At 41.2% G+C, this 24,724-nt stretch overlaps 1 protein-coding gene across 3 annotated transcripts in view; it reads left to right on the top strand.

The window, feature by feature from the left end:
• The window catches only part of bcas3 (BCAS3 microtubule associated cell migration factor), a 296,779-nt gene that overhangs the window by 95,402 nt on the left and 176,653 nt on the right, over window positions 1–24,724 (top strand). For all 3 annotated transcript variants that reach the window (XM_036562324.1, XM_036562319.1, XM_036562331.1), the window contains 6 exons: window positions 1,729–1,853; window positions 2,823–2,988; window positions 3,489–3,589; window positions 9,685–9,785; window positions 11,813–12,009; window positions 12,824–12,921. In XM_036562324.1, the coding sequence (XP_036418217.1) occupies window positions 1,729–1,853; window positions 2,823–2,988; window positions 3,489–3,589; window positions 9,685–9,785; window positions 11,813–12,009; window positions 12,824–12,921 (788 nt within the window). The remainder of the gene's footprint in view (window positions 1–1,728; window positions 1,854–2,822; window positions 2,989–3,488; window positions 3,590–9,684; window positions 9,786–11,812; window positions 12,010–12,823; window positions 12,922–24,724) is intronic.

Here is a 24,724-nt window from a genome sequence, read left to right as displayed (position 1 = left end):
CTGTGATGTGTTATTGAACATTTGCCACTGTGGTGTTTTCACTGCTGTCCCACAATATGCTGCTGCTGAGTTGTTTAAAGATCATGTTCCACAAGCATTAAGCCTTTTTATTACCTATAGAAATGATAGGAAATAGTTCTCATGCACATACCTTCATATATTTTGTGTGTAGTTATGTTTCCTGTGATACAATCATGTGTCTGGTTCTTCAGACAGTTGTCAGTGTTTAGTTTTTTACATGGCAGAGATGTTGAGGGCAGGTTTTACAGTGCAGATTAGGCATCAGCCGGACAATGATACCATGCTGCTACTGTTCCAGGATGAGTTCCATATGGTGACCCGTATTGCACCACTCAACCATTTTCTGTGTAGGGTTTCATTAAACAGTTTCTGGCATGCAGAATAATTCAGTAGCCCCCAATAAATTCTTTTAAATGACTAATCCAGAATGAGACCTGCGGAGGCAGCTGCAGAGCCTGCATTTGGAGCAGATTACTAAGTAAATGACAGCAGTTATGTGACATCAACACTAGCTACACTTCGCCAGTATGCATATGACAAGCCTGTAGGACCTGCAAAACACAAACAGTCTGTATTTGTAATGTATTATTTATGATGGCTTTGGCCTCTGAAAACATTATGTAAATTGTATGTTTTCTTGCATAGCTTGTTTTAATGTGTTTTCACCGATGTACGGTAGCTTTGGCCTTAAAGTTTGCATTGTGTGGAATTTGGCACAGGAAAAAAAATAGACTTCAGATTTAGTTGCTATTTGTAAGAAACTCAGCGCTCACTAAAAAGTCAAACTTACAGAAGTTTTTTCCTTACTCCAGTTGTACTTGTTCAGCCAGTTATGTTTGATGTCTGAAATTTGCCTCTTAGTTTTGCACCAGAGCTAAAGATTTTGGATCTCAAAGACTTCTCTTACTTGTTAGCTACCTTAGCCTTGTAGCCCCAGTGCAGCAAACTGCAAACACCAAACATGTCGTGGTCGATCCGCTACATTTGGAGTAAGGGGCAAAACAGCGTGAAATTGGATTTTTTTTCACCAAACTACTCCTTTAAAAAACATACTACTTAAGCAGACTGCTAAGACTCAAATCAGCACTTAAAAAAAACAGAAACAAATAAAGAACACTGCTGTCTATGTTTCCTCTTTGTTAACTTTAATGTATAGCTGCTTCAAAACAGCTTTTACGCAGTTTTAAGAGCCTGTAACAATTAAGCTTTAAACATATCGGACCAAACTGGGGAAGACACTGTATCTTTTTGCAAACATGCATGGTGTGTATTTATGTAATGTTCATTGTTTACAGACCAAGTATTTTGTTTTGTTGATGTGAAATTTTCTTGGCTCATCCAAAACCTTTGAAAGGAGTCATTCATGTGTGGGGAACATTGTCTTGATTTATGCATCCCAAGTTGATGTGTCTTTTCTTTTCAGTGATGTGGCTTTGAGTTTCCTCTGTTATTTGACCCTGAGCCTCAGATTCCCTACAGCAGGCTGCAGAAGCTGCTTTGTGTCACCCTTTTAAAGAGCTGTTTCTCTCTTTCTCTTTCTCTTTTCTCTTTCTTTCTCTCTTTCTCTCTTTCTCTCTCTCTTTCTCTCTTTCTCTCTCTCTCTCTCTCTCTCTCTCTCTCTCTCTCTGTCTAATGCATCTCTTGTTCATTGTTTCTCTCTTTCTCTCCCATCCCCGCAGCTCACTCCTATTTCTTTGTCTCCTACAGTAAAGCCAAGCCACCTCCCCAGATCTCTCCGAGTAAGTCCAGTGGAGGGGAGTTTTGTGTGGCTGCAGTTTTTGCCTCTTCCCGTTCCTGGTTCATCACCAACCCCAACATGAAGAGAGAGAAAGGTCAGAATTGCTTAGACTCAACACATGGCCTACCTCATTCCACATCACAGTTCGCAAACTGCTGCTCAAAAGAACAGACAAGAAATTAGTTAATATAATAACAGTAATTTCTATTATTTGTCATGTATCAGTCGCTCCTTGTAATCTTCTTATTGTATCACTCTAAACACAGATATACTCTAGGATTATGAAAAGTTTGCATGCACCACACATTTTCTCAGTGTTCACTTAGAAGACAATGTATGTCAATGCATGTAAAATTTGCAGGCACAACAGTTATCCTTAAAGTCCATTTTCTGCTGTTTACCACAAGCAACAAAACCGTGTAGAAAGTATACTTTCATGACGTTCTACACTCATGAGTCACAGCTGGTTACAGGCAGAAGTATGATGGAAAAGTTCTGCTTTGCAGGTGGCAGTGCCACATGTTGCTTCTAGGTTAAACCCAGCATTTGTTCAAAAATGCAAAAAAATAAATAAATAAGGAGCACTGAGCATTATAAATTTGGAATGGTTATTTCACATAATTAATTGTTATTATTTATGAAAATAGAAAACAAAAGTCACCCACAACTACTGTTTATTTGCAGAGTAAGTTGTCCAACAAAAGGACTCTGATAATAAACCCAACAGGTATCAGTATCAGACAGTATACTAGTATGCACATACAAAACATGAAGTGATTTTACTGTAGAAAATAGCCAAATCATCTGTTAAGGGTCAAACTATAAACATACTATAAACAATAATTTGTTATGAAGATTAGCATAATTACCTAAATTGTGTGGATGTGTCTTTTATGAAAATTCAAGTATTGGCAGATACTTAACATTAAAGTACTCTGATCAGATTGGAGGTCAGAGAAACTGCATGAGGACATTCATAACAGACGCATTTCAAGTATTTTTGTTGCAATAGAGTAACTGAATAAAATGGTGTACATTGATCTCTGCCCTCTGTTTACTTTAGATCAGTCCCGTCAGGCTGTCGTGGATTCTCTCTATATCGTGAGCTGCTATGGTAACCTGGTGGAGCATGTGCTGGAGCCTCGTCCAATCAGCACAGCACAGAAGATAGGGGATGACACGCCTTTGGAGCTAAACACCTGTCCGAGGGCCTGCTGGAATCTGGCCAGGTACTGGCCCTACCCTTTGCTACTCTCAATTCAGCCATAGAAGCATACCTTTACACTGCTATAGTCCTAAAATTATGGCAAAGGCTTGTAGTGTTTGCACTGTTGGGCAGCTGTAATGCCCGTTTGTGACAGTGGTCTTTTGTAAATGGAAATTTGCGTTCATATTAAGGCACCCACCATGATGAATATAATATTTCCTTCCTGTGTGTTAAGTTCAGGCATAACACTGTATTAGCCCATAACTAACTATGGCTAATGAAAATAATAGTATAATATTGGAAACAATAGCTTTTATAACTGTTCTTTGATCAGATTGGGAATGTAAAGTGATAGCATGTACTGTGATGTATGGTTGGGTCAGTCCACATGAGGCAGAAGAAATGGAAAGACTGCCAGGTTTGAGGGAATTGAGTCGATTATTGCTCAGCAGGAGACTGTTCTATACATCTGGTTCTTTGATATGTGCTTCCTAAATTGATTTCTCTGTTTGTTTTGAGTAGAACACCACAGTGGAATGAGCTACAACCTCCTTTCAACAGCAACCACCCCTTGGTGCTGGCTTCAGACTTGGTGCAATACTATCAATACCTCCTGGCTGGCTGTAAGTATTTGTCTGTGTTTGTGTGTGGATGTGGATGTGGATGTGTGTGTGCGTGTGTGTGTTTGAGCATGAAACTCATAAAAAGGTTAGTGCAACAAAGCATGACTTACTGATTAATGCTATATATTCCCCATGAGACTTTTGTTTTTAACATTATTGGTGCCACATGCTCTGTATGCTCCCCTGAGTGCAGACACTGCAGTCTCAGTTTCTCAACATTCTTCAGTTGGGCTTTTTGTCAAGACCGCCTTTGTCGAGTCCAAGATGATTTCAAGACTATACCTAGTCAAGATTGAGTCAAGGCTGGTCTAAAGGGGCTGAGGCCGAGAAGCCAAGAAGTTAAAAACAAACAAAAACACCCACAATTACTGGTTATTTGCTGAATTTAATATTAATTAAATTAAATAAAATGTAAAATGTGGCCTATGCAAAATTTATGACACATGTATTGGCACATATATGTATCTATGTATTTATATATCATTGCTGGCCAAAGAAAAACAAGGATCTCCCAAATGGCAGCTTTTTAGAAGAAGAAGAAAACATCCTTTACTTCTAAAGTAAGTTAACCTAAAGAGATTTTATTCTAACCGATTTTGGAGCATTTCTGTCGACCCATTCATGATGAAATTTTGAGTTTAAATGATGCAGAAAAATAAAAATGGAAAAAAATGGAGATGCATGGTGTACTTTAGACAGCAATGACATAAAATAGATTTGTCTTATTTGCATTTGTCATTTACATCCGACTGCCCACTTCTCTTCTACAACACAAATGTAGTATTGATTAAATGTTATGATCCCAGCTGTCAGTTCTAAATTTAATCTGATGTGGGTGAGTTTTCTCAGTGTTTCAAAAAAGCAGTTGTGCATCGGCACCTTGAGTTTCTTAATGTTCAGTGCTCAATCTGATTTAATTCAGCCAATACCCATGCTAATTGGCTAAATCAAATGCAAACGTGCAGTGATTTGGTTTTGTGTTGCTTGGGACACAAGTCAGTGTTGACAGTTAAAAGGACCACATTGTGGAAAACTATACAATTGCAAAATTTACCCACTTTTTGTAATAAAATTGTTTGACATAGAGTATAAACATTACTAAGGTTGCAAAAGGTACCATTCATTCTTGAGTCCATGCAGTTAATACATGAAAATTAAGCTGCAAAAGCAGCCTGTTTTGAATTCATTGTTTCTGTGATTTCAGAAAAACCAACACGTTTACAGATATCTGTCTGTTTATGCTATAGCAGTTTAGCCTCACCCATTCTTGCTGAAGTTATAAGTAATGTTTCAGCCTGCAGCGAAGCAGCCCTGTATTTACATCTCATATACATTTCTTTTACTCATTTGCATGTATCAGTCTTAAAGGCACAGTAACAAAAACAACTTGTTTGACAAAGACACTGAATTTACCAAGACCAGGCCAGGACAAGTGAGAAGTTTGAGCACAAATACTACAAAGTCCGAGACAAATCCAAAGTCAATAGAAAAAAATGTCTCGAGTTCAGTGCTTGAGTACTTTAACAATACTTTTCAGGGGTCACAAAAAATAAGCACACAGTTCAGTTTGTATGTGTGTCTGTATCTCTATAGGCATCTTGAATCAGGTCTTTGTCACTCAGACGTAATGTTTCTCCACAAGACTCATCATGCTGCTGAATTAACTCAGCATTCAAATGTGGGCAATTAGTGTGGCTTTAAATCCATGTAATTCAATCACAAGTACAAAGAGAGTGTGAGCACTCTAGGTTGACATCCGAAGGCAAGAGGAGGCAACTCCAGGGCAGGATACTCATGGATGACCGCACATCTAATACATCTTGAATAAATGAGCATTGTAGCATTAGCCAGATAATCATAAACATAAATCAGTAATTAGCTATCTGGATCCTCCAGGCAAGGCTTCACATTTGTTCTCTCCCACTAAATCCCAACTGCTCAAGGCCTAACGGGTAGAATATTCTCTAGAATTAGCTCTAATAACCTCGCATGTGTCAGAGTGATGAAGTAGCCTTGTGTGAGCGTTCGTGGCAGTGGCTCTGTGTGAATGTGCTCCACTAGGGGGAAATGACATAATGAGCGGTGTGTTAACATTTATGTCCAATTAAAATTAGCCAGAGATCTTTGCCCCATCCTTCCCCATTACCACTCAGCCTCAACCAATCTGATACGGCGTTGGCTTGGGTCAGTATGCACATAATCGTGGTCACATTTTGCATCGCCTTCAGCGCTCTCTGCAAGGTGCAGCGTGTCTCACTGCTTGCCACCTTTGGTTTTTTATTCTTGTTGTGGTGTTTTGTGACTAGAGAAGCGACTCTTGATTCAACAGAGTGTCCTCTCAGTGTCGCAGTGATGCAGGAGGCTGCTCTCACACAGGGAGAAACTAACCCCGGCTGCCACCTTCAATTAAACGCAGAGAAACAAGCCCAGAGAAGAAGCTCTACCTCTGCTATGAATACAAATGTTATCAGGCTCTCGTGTTCCCTGTAACATCAGATGAAGCCCACTACAGAGAGGGAAGAAAGGGAAAGATGACGGAAGAGAGGCAGAGATAGCGCAAGGGCAACTGCAGCGGGTGGTTCCCAGGCTCCACGGGTCGCAGGAAGGACGGAGTCCCTGCCTGTCCTCGGACCGTGCGGACCCGCGGCAGGCCTGTGTGATTGACGGGCCTGCTCTTGCCTCTATATTGGATGACCCAGCTGATTAAAAATGCAGCATGTGGACGGTGGGGTCAGAGGAGCTGGAGCCTGCAGGGCTGGTGATAAAAGCAGCCGTGGCGCCACTTCATGGTCACTATCTCCACCTGTCCATCTGCCCAGGCTTGGGCTGCACTTGGGAGGAGGAGCATTACCCAACCACCGCCAAGTGTACCCAGATGATGGGCAGATAATGAGGACATGCCGGCCTGCGAAAACTCCTCCAAAACCAGCTGACAGCGCTCAGGGAATCCTCAGCTAGCGACATTAGCTGCCTTTTATCACATACAGGCACCTCTGTGTCTGAGAGCTGGCTAATGAATGAGTCTAGATTTTTTAAGGAAAGGTGCTGAGGGCTTATGTTCAAGGCCTCAGCCAAGTGAAGCCTGCCTGCTACAGCGTTTTCATTGAATGTCCAGCTTTCTTTCTTGTTTCTGTCACCGGCTAGCAGCATTTATTTACAATAATTTAGAGTGTGTCTGTGTGTATGTGTGTGTATATATGTGTGTGTGTATATATATATGTGTATATATATGTATGTGTGTGTGTGTGTGTGTGTATATATATATATATATATATATATATATAATCTATATATAGCTGTTATATATATATATATATATATATATATATATATATATATATATATATATAGCTGTTTACAGTGTGTACTCAGACACCTCTGGCTGGCCACAGAGTTTAGTTGAAGCAAACAAGCTCTGAATAATTTACCTCCCAGCTCTGTGGCTAGCTCCGGTCAGCAGTGCTGCAGTTAGGGCCTCTGCTGCCCCTCCACGCCTCATAATGCTCTAATTGTGGCCAGAGAGTCTACAAGGCCTGTAGCCTGCCCGCCTGCCTGCCTGCTTACTGCAGTGGCCTGGTCAATAGCCTTAATTGCCTCTTTGGGTCATAGGCAGGCACATCAGACTGACTGAGGGGTAAAGGGCAGCCATGGCGCCACTGCAGGGTCAGCTCAGGGGCTCTACTGTCCAACTCTTAGAGAGAGTAAGGGGAAGCCTTAAAGGCCACGTTCCTCTGAAATGGCTGATAAGATCATTAGCGTTATGTTTCACATGAAACCCCTCAGCCTTAAGGTCATTCAGTGAATAGCCGTCCTCCTTTGTTCTGCCTGCTCTACCTGCTGCTGCTCTTGGCCTGCCTTAGATATGGACCTGACTTGGACCTGTCATCCTCAACACTGTTGAGTGGAGTGTAAATCAGTGACCTCACAATGATTTGATTTGATATCTTTTAGGAAACAGTTCAGTGCATGATGGAATTGCTTTTGTGTGAAACAAAAATAATAGACCACCAGGTTTTGTATTTTATTTGAAAATAACCTAAGCCAAAAAATAGACCAGTGCTTTGTTTTTAAACTCAATTGTAATTAAACTCAATTCTAATTTATTCTAATACGTTACCAAATCAGTGCAGTTGAATCACCACTTTAGGCCAGTGCATCATTATGCACCGACGCTATTTTACTAGGCCTGGACAGTAATGTAAATTTAGACAAATTATTATCTTTAGTGTATGTTTCATGATAAACAGTATCAACGTGATCTGCGTTCAGTTGTGAAATACCACATGCGAGCATTACAGAGCTTTACCATATATTTGGGAATTTAATTGGTATATAACTAAACAGTACCATATAATTACCAACTGAGATAGCTTCTAACATTACTAAATACATTATGATGCTAAATATATTTTGCACAGATGGCATGTAACACTGTTAGCATCCAGTTGTTCTCCACGATCAGTTGGTTGGAAACCAAAATATTACCAAACTGGAGCATCCTTCTGCTACTGGAGTGTAGCTGTCATGTACTGGAGTTTTCTTTTTCATTTTCATGTACATTTCCAAGAAAAGTAAATCTACCTTATAATTGTTCCAAGCATAGATAGCTAACCATAAATTAGAATGATTGTGCAAAGGGAATGGTTAAAAAGGTGAAGCAATAAAAAAAATTATGAGACCTGTGAAAGAGATGGTAGAAAGAAGAAAGAGATGGTAGAAAGAAGAACGGTAATTTGTACAGTATCGGCACTTATTATTTAAATTAGTGTTAAATTGGTAGATGTCAATTTTCGGTTCAAAGGTTTTTTTTTTTTAACCACTACTCGGTGCACTCGGTTACAGGCTGAATGGTTAACCCTTCAATTCCTATCCACTCAGTTATACCAAGATGTTTCAAATTCGTACACAAATATGCCATTTCTGTACATGAAGGCAGTTTTTAACTGTTTTATAGTCACCTGCATCAACAAAATAACCAGCGTTTTTAGGTTTTAGTCTTTTTCTACTAATTACATTAACGTTTTAAGTTACTATGCTTTATATTAACAATGATTTTGTATTTATAAATCACAAGTAACACTGCATGAATTTCATGCACTGCAGAGTGACACCAAATGATTTGGCATTTTACATAATGATACACTTGGACAAATATTTAGGTTAATAGCTGGTAATTTTGGTTTGTTTTCATACGGTGAGGAATATGCAAATCTTATCGTCATAGTGATGCCGCAAAATTATGTGGCCAGTTCTTGTTTCCTGTCCGCAACCTCCTCTGATTTTTCAGGCTTTGATATTTGGGATTGAAGCTGCTACTACAGCCAGGTCGTTATGAACCCACCGAAACCTGATCTACTGGGCCAGCCACTGTTCTTACATTTCAGTTATTAATTAGTCAACACTTACTGCCCCCAGGGCAGGGGGACATAAGGGAGGATGCAGAGGAACACTCGACTGTGTTTAAGAAGTAACCTGACTTTGTTCAGTGTTGTTAGAAAACCGCAAAGAGTATCAGCCTGCTAAGGCTTGATATATGTATGTGTAATGAAGCATGCTGCCGTGGTTAAAGCCTTCCTCTGTTTCTGCTCTGCCAGTGGGTGTTGTTTCTGTGATTGAGTGGCAAAGGAGAGTCAAGATATTTCACAGTGACTATACCATGAACCCTGCAGAAACACCTCTTTAAGTGTGCCTGAACACCTGCCATGTGTATTTTTCTGAATGTGAGTGGGTGAGCTAGGGAGATAGAAGGAGAAAGATGGAGAGAGAACAGCAGAAGCTCCTTGTGCTCTCCAGATGAGTGCTTGACAACTTTATTATCCACTTCTTTATAAAATACATTTGCAACAAAGGCATGTGCTAGCCTGGAGGTGGGAAGAGAAACGACTGATTCGGCACATTAGTCTTCATTCTTGGCGCCTGCTTACTCAAGCCTGCTAGTGCTCCATCTGTCTCTGTGCTACACACACACACACACACACACACACACACACGCACAAAATCACCTCACAGCCCACAAATGTGCTTTCTCACTCTCCTCATTACACAAGATGTTTACTCAAATGTAGAGCCTCATCCTGTTTCCTTTTTCAACACAGTGATGCCTCCAGGAAGCCCTGGGCCCATCACCAGGCACGAGTCCTACGACAGCCTTGCCTCTGACCACAGCGGCCAGGAGGACGAAGAGTGGCTGTCTCAGGTCAGTGCTCCTACCCCTCCTTCTCGTCTCGTCCTCGTGAACTGGACAGTCCGCCCCAGACCAAGAAAAGTGCACTCTATACATACTCTATTACAGTTTATGGTGGCGCCTGAAATGGTCATTCAACTGAGAGATCAATCTCCTTCCCCTTTTTTTGGTTAGTTGCTTAGGTTAAGTGCCTGGTCTTTGTCATGAATAATTTCTTGACATGCATTATTAAAAGTGCCAGATGTAAACTGCTTTTACGCATTGGTGTTGTGGTGATTGCCATACTCTTCTGTGGCCTTTTCTTGAAAATACTAGTGAATAGCAGAATAGTAGATTGTTGCAACTGGAGTTGATGAAATGATTTTATTCTTGCCAATGGAGCCTTGAACACATCATAATTCTGGTGTTGGCACATTTAAATGATCTCGTCAGATTCATGTGGTTACTTATGTCACTGTCACCCCAATTCAGTTTTTATTGTTTTGCACCATTAGAAAACAGGTGTACTTTACATTCTGTGAACATTTCATACAGATGGACTGATAGACAGGGTCTATAGTTACTTAAATCTCTCTACATTAAGATATATTAAAGTTTTTTTTTTCTATCTCTTATAAAGCTACCATTTCAGACTGAAGTTTTATCAAAGCAACAAAATACCACTTATGTAGCATCCTGCATCTTTATATATGGCTTGTTATGCCCCCTGTTGAAGCACTGAGCCTCAAAACAATTAATGTGAAGTGTGATTGAAAGTGCACCCTATTGTATCCTCGTGTGATCTTTTTGATATGACACCATTAGCACCCAGCATGACAGCTATTGGATAAATATGGCCTGATCCTTCTGGGTTGCTTCAGTTTATCTCCTCTGAACGGGACTGTGATTAGACAGCTCGTCTGTGTCGTGTTATGGCAACGCTGCGTGAAAAGCACAGTCCTGTGTGCGCGCTCTGGCGACTGGCTGTGTGTAATGAGTGCTGTCAGTGTGAAGCGGGCTCAATATGTCACCGCCGAGTGTGGCAGGAGGGTCGGGGGGAACATCTGGCCATAGCCCCTGCAAAAAAGCAACGCTGCATCTGTTTCTCTCAGGGCTGGGTGACACTGATGGTGTTAACCGCAGAAAAAAATGCCTCACACTGCAGTCGTCATCCTCTCTGGCCTCATTTACACAGATGTGACGGGAGGAGGAGAGAAGAGCATAACCCCTCAGCCTACTTTTTTGAAAAGGTGCACAGATGATAGGGGAGACTGGCAGAAAAAATGTCTGTCTTCGGCTTGGTATTAGTGCCACGCGTGTTTCAGTGCCAGCGCATCCAATAAGTATTAACTTATATAGAGGAAATGGGACTCCTAACAACCATGCAAGACCTGGTAGGCCACCAAAATGATCACCATCATATAAATAGTACTTTCGTCTTTGAGGGACAGGAGAAAATCAAGCTCCACTCCTGCTTCAGATTTGAAAAAATCTAATTTTCTGTCTGTCATTCTGCTGTGAGAAGACCAATGGACTGAACACCCCAGAGCCCAGACCATCACTGAATATGTTTTGGATTACTTGGACCATGAGAAACAGAACATGCAACCAACTACTTAGACTGAACTCTGAAAATATGGAAAAATATCCCTGCAGATTTATGTGGCGAACTGAAAGGAAGTTTCCCAAAAGAATGGAAGCTGTAAGACAAAGGGTGAATCTACTAAAGGGTTGACCTACTAAATGCTAAATAAATTGCTATTATATTTAGATGTTGAGGCATATAATTTTCTGTTAAATACATGTATTTATTGTAGCACTTTCTACTGGACTGTGCAGTAAGTTAAAGCATTAAAGTCATATTAAAGGATACTAATCTGAGCCCAAAGCTGTCTGTAGTCTGGCTGACTACTTGTTTCCATTTCTTGGCAGTAGAAATGACAACAAAATGTGGGATCACATATTTGTTATTGTACCGTGCTTCATCACATTGTCCAGTGAAAAGCACTGTTAGAAGACAAACTCTCTCTCACATGGTCAAAGATGTTGTGTGCTTTCAGGTGGAGATAGTGACCCATACTGGTCCTCACAGACGGCTGTGGATGGGCCCTCAGTTCCAGTTTAAGACCATCCACCCCTCAGGCCAGACCACAGTCATCTCCTCAAGCTCGTCTGTTCTGCAGTCTCAGGGGCCCAGTGACACCCAGCAGCCCCTGCTCGACTTTGATACTGACGACCTGGACTTGCACAGCCTCAGGTAAGGATGTGCGATATGGCCAAAATATAAGCATATTTCAAGATGTTTCCCCTATACACAGAAGCTTGTTTTTGACTGCAGTGCCAAACGGCCACGAAGGCCGTGTCGTGCCGTTCTGTGGTGGTGTGGACTTTAGCGGTTATAGTTTCTTTTTCCATCTGCTGAGTTGCTTAATCAAACCCAAGGGAATACTGCAGAAAACTTTGCACGAAAGAGTGGCTAACTGCTAACAGCGTAATAGAGGAAAAAGTATAGATTCTGGTCTTGTATGGTTGGAAATCACCGCCTTGCAGTGTTACAAAAATGGCCACAAACTTGAGCATTGAATGGTGGATTTAAAATCATTTACTGCTGTCATGTGTTTAGCGACCATGTAAGCGAACTGAACTTATTTGTTTTCAGGTTTGAAACAACATAGGATGCTGCGGCACAGTACAGACTTAATCGTAGAACCAATCAGAACGGTTCTGTGGCCCTGAACACGGTTAGGTAGTTGTGTCAAGAAAACCATGCTGAGCCCTATTTCGTATGCTTGTGGATATGCCACTGGATCATAGCCAAGATACACCCAAATCTAGTTACTAATTGTTAACAGTTTCACCAAGTCTCAGTATAGCAGCACCTGCTTTTATAATATTACTACGTTCAGTGCAGCATTACCCTCCACATCTCATGTATCCACCCAAAGGACATGCATGCAGTACTCAGCATGTACTCGGTTGCTTTACTCGAAACTACAGAGAACATACACAATTTTGACTCCTTGTGTAATAAAATGTGAAACATTAATATCTGTGTCTCTGCTTTGTGTTAGGATCCAGCCAGTGCGCTCTGAGCCAGTGAGCATGCCCGGCTCTTCTCGGCTGGTGACCGAACGCAGAGGCCAGGCTACTGTCATTGATACCGGCTCAGGTAAGACACAAGGGTGGTCTCATATTCCTTCGCTGTGCTGGTAATGATCTCTGAAATAAAAAAAAGAAAACACACTGGTGACGTTGTTAGTGGTTGTTAATATCAGTCATATTGACCAGCAATAATTCTGTTGAATGCATGAAAGCATTTTTTACAGTAAGCGGAGCAAACTGTAAATGACCTTCAGACGTTTGGTGTGATTGTGTATCAGTAGGCTTTATGTTGTTTCGCATTGGATTAGACTGATTTCAGTCAATGGGATTTTCATAGACATGACATTTTTTCTTTTCATCAAGTGGTCAGGTTAGTTTAATCCAGTCAACAAGAGATCAGTCTGCCAACTGCACTACCACGGTGGACAGTTCCTCATTCTCTGCTGTAGTGCGAATATGGTTGTCGTACTGTTAAGCAAGTCAGTACAGTTTTCATAAATGTCTTTTTCAGTCACAATGTTAATGTCAAGTGTGAGTGAATTTTGCTGTGTCTGCGTGAGGTACATGTCTGTCAAAGTGCATTCCACCACCTGCACTTTTAAGTCTCACAATGTGATACAACTGTCAAAAAGGCCAAGCCTACTATTGTGATTTTTTTCTTTTATGCTTGGAAAAGCACACATCCATTAGTTTCATCTTATTGTCACTGTTGTTTATCTTTAAGGTGACACTGTCTTGTAGTTCTGTCCTCAATACATGCTCCACCAATCACCTCCTATGAGGAGAGCTGTCATACTGTTGTCTTGCAGTTTGCCCACCCCTCAACCTCCAAAACAGAGCATCCAGCCTTATTACCCAGTTTGAACCTCCCTTCTCCTCCTCCTCCTCCTCCTCCTCCTCCTTTTCCCTGCCTCCCTCCCTCCCTCTCTGTCTCTTTCTCTCTCTCTCTCTGTCGTCTGGAGGAGAGCTGCAGGAGTCGCAGCAGGCTTTTATGGGCCGATGCTTATCAGTCTGTGTGTGATTGCTCAGCGCTCAGGGCTTCAAGCAGCCTGGCGCCTTCTCTTATCAGCGCTCATCGCTTTGTCTTTATGCCTTCAAAAGGCCACGCGGCTCGGTGTGTCCCACAGATTACAGACACACATCCTCCAGTGTGCTTTGACGCTGCTTCTCTAGCGCTTAACCAGAAGGCTGTGGGGGACCTACTGCTACACCCCTGTCCACACAATGTCCACTGCCCAGTTTATGGACACCTCATCTCCTTTTGAAATTTTCAAAGTAGTCTTTGATTTGAAGAATGATTTGAATATTTGAATTCTTAAAAAGACTTCAGATTGATTATAGAAATTTTAGGATCAGAAGAAAATCTCAGTGTCTAATTTTATTACTATTAAAAGAATTAAATTCTGAGCTGATGCCTAAGTAGCAGGTTGAAAAGAGTCCTCATGTATATTAGCTAATTTTGAATAGTCTGCCAAACGCAAATATCCAGCCAACAGTGGTCCTGTGGTAAGAAAATGGCCACTGTTTGAATAAAATAAACATGAATACCTGACATATTCCAGCCTTTTAATATATGAAACTATTGCAGAGCAACAAAGAGAACATATTTATTTTTATTGAAAACATTTTGACTAGATTGCCCCAAATTTTTGTAGGGACGCAGTAGGGCAGGGTACCGTTCACAACTTTCAATACTGATACCTTGACTTCAAAACCTGGACGATACATTTAAGTAATATCCTGTTTACTGTCATTTATTTTAGAAATTACAAACCAGAAGTGAATGTGACTTAAACCAGAATTGAAAGCGAGATGCTGGAAGTGGGTATATTTTCAGGTTAAAGTGGTTGCAGACTTATCAAGAAGCACTGATGGAATTTGCAACAAACACACTTATTGGTTCACTGATGCTGATAAGACTGACTACTTAGGTACTGAAGTTTGCTGTTGAATGATGTGGAATTTTTTGATATTCAGTAGTACTGAAGGACTTTGTTTGGTGCCATGAAAGTGCTGAGTTTTGTTACTTAGCAATTCCTTTTGCTGCAAACACTTTGGGGCTTAGAAGGTCCTATAAAGCCACTTTATCTCAGCTTTTTATGTTTTTATATATATTGTATGGGTATGTGGGAGGAATGCTGTATGTTTTACACCTCTCCCCAGGGAGTCAGCTTTATCTAAGTGAGTCTTGGCCGGATGCGAGTGCCGACGGAATAGAGCTCTTGATGCAGCATATCCGAAGTGAGCTCAGGCTCAGTGTCTCAGCTTTCCAAAATCAATCGGACGTGTGCGGCTTGCATTATCAATACTCTTATCTGCTCCCTGGGCATCACCCGGAGGCCCGCTAGACTACACAGCGCTTTGTGCAGGGGCCAGGCCAGGAGGCGCTTAATCTAGCTGAGTGCACGATAAACAGTCCAGGGACACAAGCCTCTTTTGATTTTATTTTGTTATGACTCAGTGGAAGAAACACCCTGTCATTTGTTCAGCACAAGCACTTTTCCTTCCCGGCCTGTTTGTTGTGTTGTGTTTTGTGTGTGTGTGGCAGGCCGACGGCAACTGTCGATGGCGGGGGAGATGCGCGGGCGACAGTGCACGGAGAGATGCAGGTGTGTTATGATTTCACTATCTGCACCCTGCAAGAAGCCACGCTGATAGGCGACAGTGTGCGATGCGCTCTGTCAGGGTAAAGGCAGTGCTGATGTCCTCAAGAGAGTATCTGTGTGTGTGAGTTTGTGTGTGCGCACGGATGTGTGTTGTTCCGGCACTAATCTGCATTAGAGGCTGAGCTGCCTTTGCTGTGGCCAGCGCTAATGGCCATTATCACACTCACACTGTGAAGCTGTGCTTACAGATTTTAATCACTGCTAGAGTGGCTGCCCTGTTTTTTTTTTTCTTTTTCTTTTTCCCCCCCTTCAAAGTCTACCTCCCTCTTGCAGCCTTCAAGTCAGGTGCACTGTGTTTGCTTTTGCACATTTTAGGATAAAAATGTTGGAAAAATAGGGCTAATCTAACCAAACAGGGCTTATCTAAGCAGCTAACATAACCAGTTTGCTGGAGCTGGTAGTGTTTTTGCACAGTCACATTTTATTTTTTTTTCAAACTGACAGAGCCTTCTTAACATTGAGCAGTCGAGATTGTGATTGAGTTTGATTGTCAGCAAAAGGAAAAGCATAATTGGCCTTGCACTCTTTGGGTTGGTTGAATAGCCCACCTTGTCCTCCATCGCTTTTCTCCAAGCACGTTCAGCAGAGTTCAACATGAACTTTTTCTCCAACTTGCCTGGTTGTGTAAGCGGACTGGAAGTCTGCTGTCCCAAACAGAGTTTATGCTGTCCCAAACTATTTTTTTTTCCAAACATAAATAAATGACATATGCAAATCTCTTTAAGACTTATCATTTTCTTACAATAAAAGCTATCATTATTATTTCATAATATATGTGTCATCTTTACTATCTTATCACTAGTATCACGTATCACTAGTAATACTGTTAATCTATACTATCACTCTTTGGAGCAAAATTATCATAAAACCGCATGTTATCTATGACCTTGTGCTTTACATTTCAGAGAACTCTTTGTGTCATTGTTTTTACTGGTTTTAGAGTGAGAGAGAAGGAGAGAGAGACAGGGCATGTGTGTCTTCTATACCATTATTCAGAGCTGTTATTTGTTTATGTCAGTTCTCCTGACAAGCGAGTGACCTTTTTCATTCATACATGCAAGATCTAAGAGATTTTTCTCTGTAGTAACTGCTTTCTGTAAATGCCAGTGTCAGAATATAACATTTCAGTTTTGTTTGCTTTCTTAAGGCAAACAAAGTAAGACCTTAAGATCTTAAGTAAGACCTACAAAAAGCCTAAAATATCTCCGGTATGGATGAGTCAAAATTGACCCAAGAAAATAGTTTTGATAGTTTTTAACTTGCTTGGTCAAATTCTGCCACTTCACTGAGATTTTGAATCATGTCTTGCGGCACAGACAAGTACTAGTAAACAACTTGACTGGCTAGATTTAACTCCACACACTACTGGATTAGACCATTTTTGCAACTCAAGGGTTTTATTTTGTATACAAAATAATTTCACTGTCAAAAGTACCCTTTTAATGAACGTCAGATTGCCTGATCAGGCAAGTGATTTTCAACACTGAATTAATATTTTAGTTTCAGAAAAACTGAAAAGACGAAAACATTTCTGTTTGGTTACTGAGGCTAAGGTTGAGTAAGACTAATTTTGGTCAGAGGGTGAGGTGTAGAAAGTTCTTATTAGATGCAAAGTAACTCGTGGTCCTGGCTGGTAACTGACTCACTCATTCACGTTTAGCAGGCTAAAAGATTAACGCTGTGCGCTTTTGTTACATATAGATGTTACATGTAGTTGCATGTTTGCAGTGCATATTGCGGTCATACGAAAACCGTACAAAGTTTCTTAATCATGCTCCTGGTTACCTTCAGCAGCACATAGTTTCACTACACCTCTGCCTGATCCAGATCATTAAGGGCCCCATAATTAGTTGATGAGCTGAATCAGGTGTATAGAAATCTGGCAGTGCTCTGGGTTGCCAAGAGCAGGATAATAGGTCCTGTAGCTTACATTTGTCTTGTATTTTGTTTTTTCCCATGAGGTCTGCTATATTTGTAGTAGGTATTTATTTGTCTGCTAAAGTATAGACTATATTATATCTATATTTATGTGGTTGTATTTAGCAAAAATTATCATACGTCATTTTACACAACCATTTTCTAACATCTCTTTTTCTCTTAGAGTTAAACTGGTTGTTTTTGCTACTGTGCCTTTGAGACTGATGTATGTGAATGACATCTGTTTAGATTGGCTGCTCTGAATTGTGCCTTATTCAAAAAGCACTCAGAGCAGAAACACTCCCTAGAACTTCAGTATGAATGGACGTGGCTATACTGCTGTAGGCTGAGTAGGTGGACACATGTAAATAAGTTGGTTCTTGTGACATCACAGAAACAGTTGATTCTGAATTAGTTGTTTTCGCGGTATGGTGTCCATATAATAATGTTTACTTACTACGTCAAACTTTATTTTAAAAAAATCCATTTTCCAAGAAATCCTGATCTTGTACACATCATTGCCGTCTTATGGAAACCTTTTGTTGTTTGTTTCTCTTTCATTTTTTTTTTTTACACCACTTGGCAATGCCAGCTGCTCTATGAACATGTTATGAAAAGTGTACCAACAGAAATGGTCTGAAATTTATAGAAATAAATTCTTGTTACATTAACATACATTAATATTAAGAATGTGTTTTTTTTTGTTTTTTTTTCCCCTCCTGAAAGGTCTGAAGATTAGAACTTTTCACAGTAGCAATGATATAGGACACGACCCCACATCCTAACGGGGTATAAAAACAAATGTGTGTGTGCGTGATGTGAATCAAGACAAAGCACATACTGTAGTGTAGTTTGCTTCTCTTTGCTGGCTGTGCCTCCAGGCCAGGAGGACAGGCCTGAGTGCTCTCCTGGTTTCCTCTCGCAGCATGCCTGAGCGCCCCGGGACTGGGCACCTGGATGCTGCTTGGGTCCAGCAGTAATAGATCCTGACCCGTGGCCTGTAATTACCTGGATGGGCATAAAGACAGCTTGTTGCTGGAGATACTGCTCATATTCAAGCCAGGAGGATCCTGAAGCAGCCAGGGGGAGGAGTCTGTGTCACATGATCTGTTCTGTAATGCGAGGTGTTTTTCAGCCACCTATAGATACAGGCCCCATTCTTATGAGCCAGCACTCTCCCAACTAGCCAGCTTCTAGTCTTCTTCAATAGCACCCTACCACCTGCCGTGGGCCCTGGGCCCCCACCACTCCACACTCACTGACTTCTTTTCTTTTGCCGCTGACCTGGAAGTCCCCGCCACAATGCCGAGGGTGCCGCAGTCTCGAGGGCAGATTTTTTTGATCTGCCTGTGAAAGATGCCATTCTTATCACCTTCCTACTATCTGAGAATCAGAGTCCCGACTTTCTCTATCACTTGCAATCTTGCTATGTTCTCCCTCCTGTGTCCTCTTCTCTTTCTCCCTCTATCTTTATTTTTTTCTTCTTCGTCTTGCTTTCTTTGTATGTTTGGGATGACGGTAAATGGTGCCTACGTAGATTTATTGTTTTGCTGGGGGGCTTTTAAGACAGGAGAGAGAATGAAATGGAATGATGATAGCATATGGAGAAATCTGTGGAGGACAGTGAAAACAGTTGAGAGCACCCTTTGCTTCTTTTTTGGGCTCAGGTATTTGTGTATTTGCACATGTCTGTCCTTTTCACACAGTTTTTATGTTAGTGTGCTGTGAAGTGTTTTAAGCCTGCTGTAAACTGTGTAATAACAAACTTGTGCATTTATTTTATATCAATCTGTTGCAAACAGTTATATTTTACAGATTAAAAGATTCAGATTAAACAATAAAAAATTCTACCAGTAGGTCTACAATGGCAGAAAATAACGTTATGCTTGGGGTATCCATCAGTGCCTAATTTTCTCTGAAAAACAGGGTCTTGCAAGCAATATATACAAGCAAACAGCGTGATGTGGCATTGTTATGCTTTGATGAAATTGGACTGAAAAGGTTTGCTTTTTAAATTCATATTCATTTGTATACCACTTGTAACAACAAGCATTTGCGCAAAGCAGCTTTACAGAAATCCAGGCCCAAGCCCCAAGTGAGCAAACCTAGCCTGACAGAGGTAAGAGAAAGAGTGAGAGAAACCTTGAGAGGGACAAAGACCCACAAGGGGAAACCATCCTCATCTGTTCAAGACTGGGTAGCTAAACAATATCCCAAAAGCAGCAGTAGAAGTTATGAGAATAAAGAAATAAAGAAGAATCTAATCATTAGACAGAAACGTTTATATTAACCAAAGAAAAAACGATGACTAATGCATAAGTGACTAATAAGCCTGTCTAAAAAGGTTTTAAGATCTAAAAGGCGGTTTTGCTTTGTCTGTGTTTTGCTATTGCTACTACTTCTCTATGTTTGCTACTATCTTATTTGTGTTGTGTGTCATACCATGGTGCTCCAGAAGTTTGTTGTAAGCTGTCTTTGGTCGCAGTCTAAATCGTTCACCAGGGAGCATTGTACATGAGACCAAAGAATTATTTCAAGAATTGCGTTTTTGTCATGGCTAACCTGCCTTTAGTCCATAACTTTGCCTCATGAGACTGTTTATGAGGCTAGATGCAGGAACTGGGGCAAGCAAGCTGTCCGCCTCTGCGGTTGCCTCTTGTTGGCCATGTGTGTGTGGTATGTGTGGGTGTGTAGAGTGCCAGGGGCAGGAGATGGCGAGCAGCTGCTCTTTAGAGTGACTGAATGGACAGCAATGTGTCAGGCATCTGCTGTGCGCTCTCTCCGAGCCTGTACCTCTGCAGAGCTGCAGGGAGGTTGCCAGGCTATGCCACTCTGACACATCCCCTGATACAAACCTGACGGTATATGTTTCTAGTGCTACAGAGCAGCAAGTACCTCTATCAACACATAATGTATTGGCTGCACGGAAGCATAGTGTGTTATCTTTATCTCTTGTTGGAGTTTTAATGAACTGAATATGTCCTGGTAAAGTCATGCAGTGCAACGTGACAGTCTCTTCATTGGCAGAGAGTGTTGGGTGAACCACTTGTGACACTCTTAAAACTGTTTCAGAGAGGAGCAAAGCCTTTTCACTGTGAGCTTCCTGACACCTAAACTTAGTATTCTCTGACTAGGAATAAGCATCAGCATCAGGCAGATGTATAGATTTAGCTCATATTTCAGATCAATATTTGATAATATGTTTAATGTGTGTGTTCCAGAAGAATATCAAGGCGATGCTTTGTCTGTGTTTTGCTATTGCAACTACTTCTCTATGTTTGCTACTATCTTGTTTGTGTTGTGTGTCATACCATGCTGTTCTCTATTGGTTGCTTTTTATACATGCATTGTAGCAGCAAATACATTGAAATATTTCGCTCCAAAATTTCTGAGACTGCCAGACGTTTGTTGTAAGCTGTCTTTGGTCGCACTCTAAATCGGTCACCAGTGAACACATTACATTAAGTCCAAAGAATTATTTCAAGTATTGCGTTTTTTGTCATGAATAACCCGCCCTAAGTCCATAACTTTGCCTCATGAGACTGTTTGTGAGGCTAGATGCATTAACCGGGGCAAGCAAGCTGTCTGCCTTAGCGGTTGCCCTTATGTTTCATTACAAAGAGAGCACATTAAATCCTGTTTAATTGGATTTAGTGCAGTACGTTGAGGAAAAAAAAATTAAGTTTTCTGATCTTTTTTTTATTAAACATGCATCTACTGATTGTTTTTTGTCTGTTGCAACTTATTAAACCTCAGAAAGATTAAAAATAATGCTGTGCATAGTAAAAATATCTTGATGATTGCATTGTTATAGTTTTACCCACCTTTAGGTGAGCATAAGAGGTTAAAACGCTAAAAATAACATCACATTAGGCTGTATAGCCACTGGAATGATGAGTTGATTGGTTATTTGAATTAGTACTATTGAACATCTATAGTGTGTTCCCCTTTCTGTATCTTTTTGTTGTCCTCTGCCGAAACCGTAAAAAAAAACTTCCACACAACTGACATTTACACGCTGCAGCATCAGGGTATGACTACATACATGTTTCACTGTATGAGCAAAAATTAGGCTGTAAGTTATCAGCTGTAATTCCAATATTGGTCTAATAATAATGATGATGATGATGATGATGATGATATCGATGATATCACATTATATGTGCCCTTACCAGTCTCTCTTACAAGCCCTTACCAGTCTCTCTTTTTTTATGAGGTTCAGACCAAACGCACATGTAGATGTTGAATATGTTATGCTTCACAGTCAGTGGCAGCACTCTGGTCATGTTCTCCATCTCCTCTGTGTGTATGTTTGAAAGTAAAGGCTCTTAACGCAGCTCTTAGTGTCCATCGCCACTCCCTGCCTGCCACATCTCAGTGTGTCACCTTGCTTTGACGCACAGTCTCCAAGTGGCGGGTCTGTTCGAACGTGGGCTGCAATTAAAACCGGAGAACCAAAGTTTTTCTGACAGAGCGTCAGCCGCCGCAACTCAGCATATGCCTGCTGCTCTCAGTACAGAGATCAGACACTAATAGACTCTGACAGCGTCTCTACACGGGGCAGCATTATCTACCCCAGTCGTGTTAAAGTAGCTCCCAGCCTGCACTCTCACTCCATAACGTATTGATTGGGCAGCTGCAATGGTATTTTTTACACCTATAAGCAGGCGCCTAATGTACGCCACTTCATTCAGTCATTACTGCATGTACCGAGTGGCGCGCTGACAGACTGTTTAAAAATGAATAGTGGATGAAAAAGGAGACAGCACTCTCTTTCTCGTTGCTTTCCATAGAAGAAGCTAGACAGCAGGTCTCTGCCAGGCCCTGTGTATGCTGCCTGTTAGAAGTTTGGAAAGACATTTCCATTGCTTTTCGGAGTAATGCTTGATATTTACTTGCAAAGATTTTGTCAACATAAGTATGAAGAGCAAGTTTTGTCTAAATGATAATTTGGCAGTTTTAAATGGTTGTTAAAATCTTTTGTCAAAAAGCTGGTGTTAACCCCTTGAAATGTTCAGTGTTGAATACTGACTTCATAACAGAGGTGTATCATGTGTGGGATGTGTTGTTTTCTCACGGTTTTGCAGTTGGTGAATATGTAAAGTACAGAAGAGTTTCACGCACTTGAATACTCTCAAAATCAAAATCACCCTTAAAACAATAGTGCTTGAAGACGTTTCAGTTGTCTGTCTGATGGAACAGATGCAGTTCCATTATGAGCAGTGTTTGTCAACCAGATGCATATCCCTTTCCCATTTGTGTGAAAGTGAAGCGTGAGCTCCATATAGATTCAAATCACTCACTCTCACTTTTTATTGTGCTCTAAACTGTATTTTAAATAATAATCTACTAAACTGTGATAATCTAGTTGGTGTAGTAGTTGCAGAGCAGATCCTGTGCTGTACTAATGGTGTGTAGAGGAGATTCTTCTCTGATACGGTGGTATAGTGATTCTGTGACTGTCTAAATAGACAAATCTGCTGTTTGTGCTGTAAAGTTTTAAACCTGCTGTAAAGCAGTTCTGTTAGAGAATAAAGGGAGAAAAAAGAGCTAATATCCTGCCTGAAGCAGTTATGTGCGTTGAGTTGGAGGCAGTGTGAATTGGACGCATGCGGGTACTCAGGACAGGATCACTACACTTACACTATACTTATGATTCATCAAACTTGTCGTGCCTCCATGTTATTTGAATCTCTTATCTCGCATTTTGCACTGTACATTTTTCTTATTATCAGATAATTTAAAATGCTCTCACATGTGATTTATTTCTCCGGCATCTTTGTTCTTTTAGCTTTAGGGGCCCTGTGGAAAGCGGTGTAATTTGCTGCGAGGTGATGTCTGGCATGAATTTATGATGCATTTGACTAAACCAGTGATAATTTATTTATTTTTAACATTTTACATATACTACCAGTCACTGTTCTGTGTAAAAGCGTCTGATGATGAAATTTATTTCAGGCTTTTTTGTGGCTTCAAGAAGACAAAGCATTAAAATACTAAACAGATAAATGGTGTAATGAACAAATATTCAAATTATTTGGGCCTGCAATAACTTATGCTCAGCTCTTATGGTTAGAAGAGTGTTTGTTTGAAGAGAGCTTTTTATCTCTTATCATTCATTTGATGATGTTAATTTTAAGTTTTCTACTTATGAATTACTACTGTATTTGTGATGTGATTTTTATGCTGTGACCTCTTTTTGATCCCTCATGGCCGTGCTCTGGTTTAGTGTCAGTAGAATGAGTTGCTGTTGAGGGATGACTGTTGAAAGCAACGATGGACGAGTTCCTTCTGCGGAGCTGAGGTAATGTGGCACGGTTTCTCCTGGACAGCTCACCATCCCCTGCCCCAGCCTCCTCCCTGTCCAGGTGTGTTGGTGAGGTGCTGCGGGTCATTTCCTGAGCAGATGAGTTTCAGTGTGGGAAGCTGATATGAGCTCACCTGGCCAGCCTGCCCACAGAGCCGTCCTTTGTTTATTCATTTAGCACTGCAGCTTAACCCCGGCGAGCTGGACCTTCCTGGTAACGGTATCCAGGCGACAACTGAGAGGTGAGGAGCCGCCGCCTCTCTCTCCTCACCTGGAAATAACTGCCTGGTCATTCACGCATGTGTGTTTCCAATCAGCCCAGGAATGCCAGAAATGTCTGGGCCAGATTCCACAGGAGCGGGTATGGAGGGCCACTCTGCCGTTGTTCTTCATTCATTAAGAGTTGTAAATCAGTCAGTCAGTCTCTTTCTCTCTCTCTCTTTTTTCCTCTTGTTTCTCCTTGTCTCTCTAATTTTGTTGGTCAGTACTTTACTCTGGAGCTCGCTCTGCGCCACTGGTCTGGCGTCAACAGCACAGAAGGAAAAGAGGGAGGCAGAAAGGGCACACCTTGCATGTTTGATTCACAATCCGTTTTGGCAGCACAAGCACGCAGGCGATGCTACACTGGAGCTTGTCCTTTTTCAGGCAGCCAAAGAAGACTTGACAGTTTTCTTGGAGTGAGCTGTTTCTTTGTTCTTGTTGTTTTTCAGTCTGTAGTGTGCATTTAAGTAGATTTGTGTATGTCATAGGTTTGCGCGTGATTGCGTGTGCAAGTTTTCCTGTCCGGTGATGTGATGCACGCTTGAGAAATCTCGGTGCCTCCTTCTCCCCCCCCCTCAGAATGTTATCAGTAGTAAGGAAGCCCAAGTTATCACATTCTTGGTGCACATGGCTTTAGAAGAATCCATTAATTTGACGACAAGAGTGCAGGACCAGATGTGAAATTCTCACTTGATTTGAACTTTGCACAGATCTTATCA

This window comes from Colossoma macropomum, unplaced genomic scaffold (assembly GCF_904425465.1).
Source record: "Colossoma macropomum unplaced genomic scaffold, Colossoma_macropomum, whole genome shotgun sequence".
Taxonomy (NCBI): Eukaryota; Metazoa; Chordata; class Actinopteri; order Characiformes; family Serrasalmidae; genus Colossoma; species Colossoma macropomum.
Note: the sequence above shows the minus strand (reverse complement) of the source record. Positions and strands in the feature narration are given on the sequence as shown.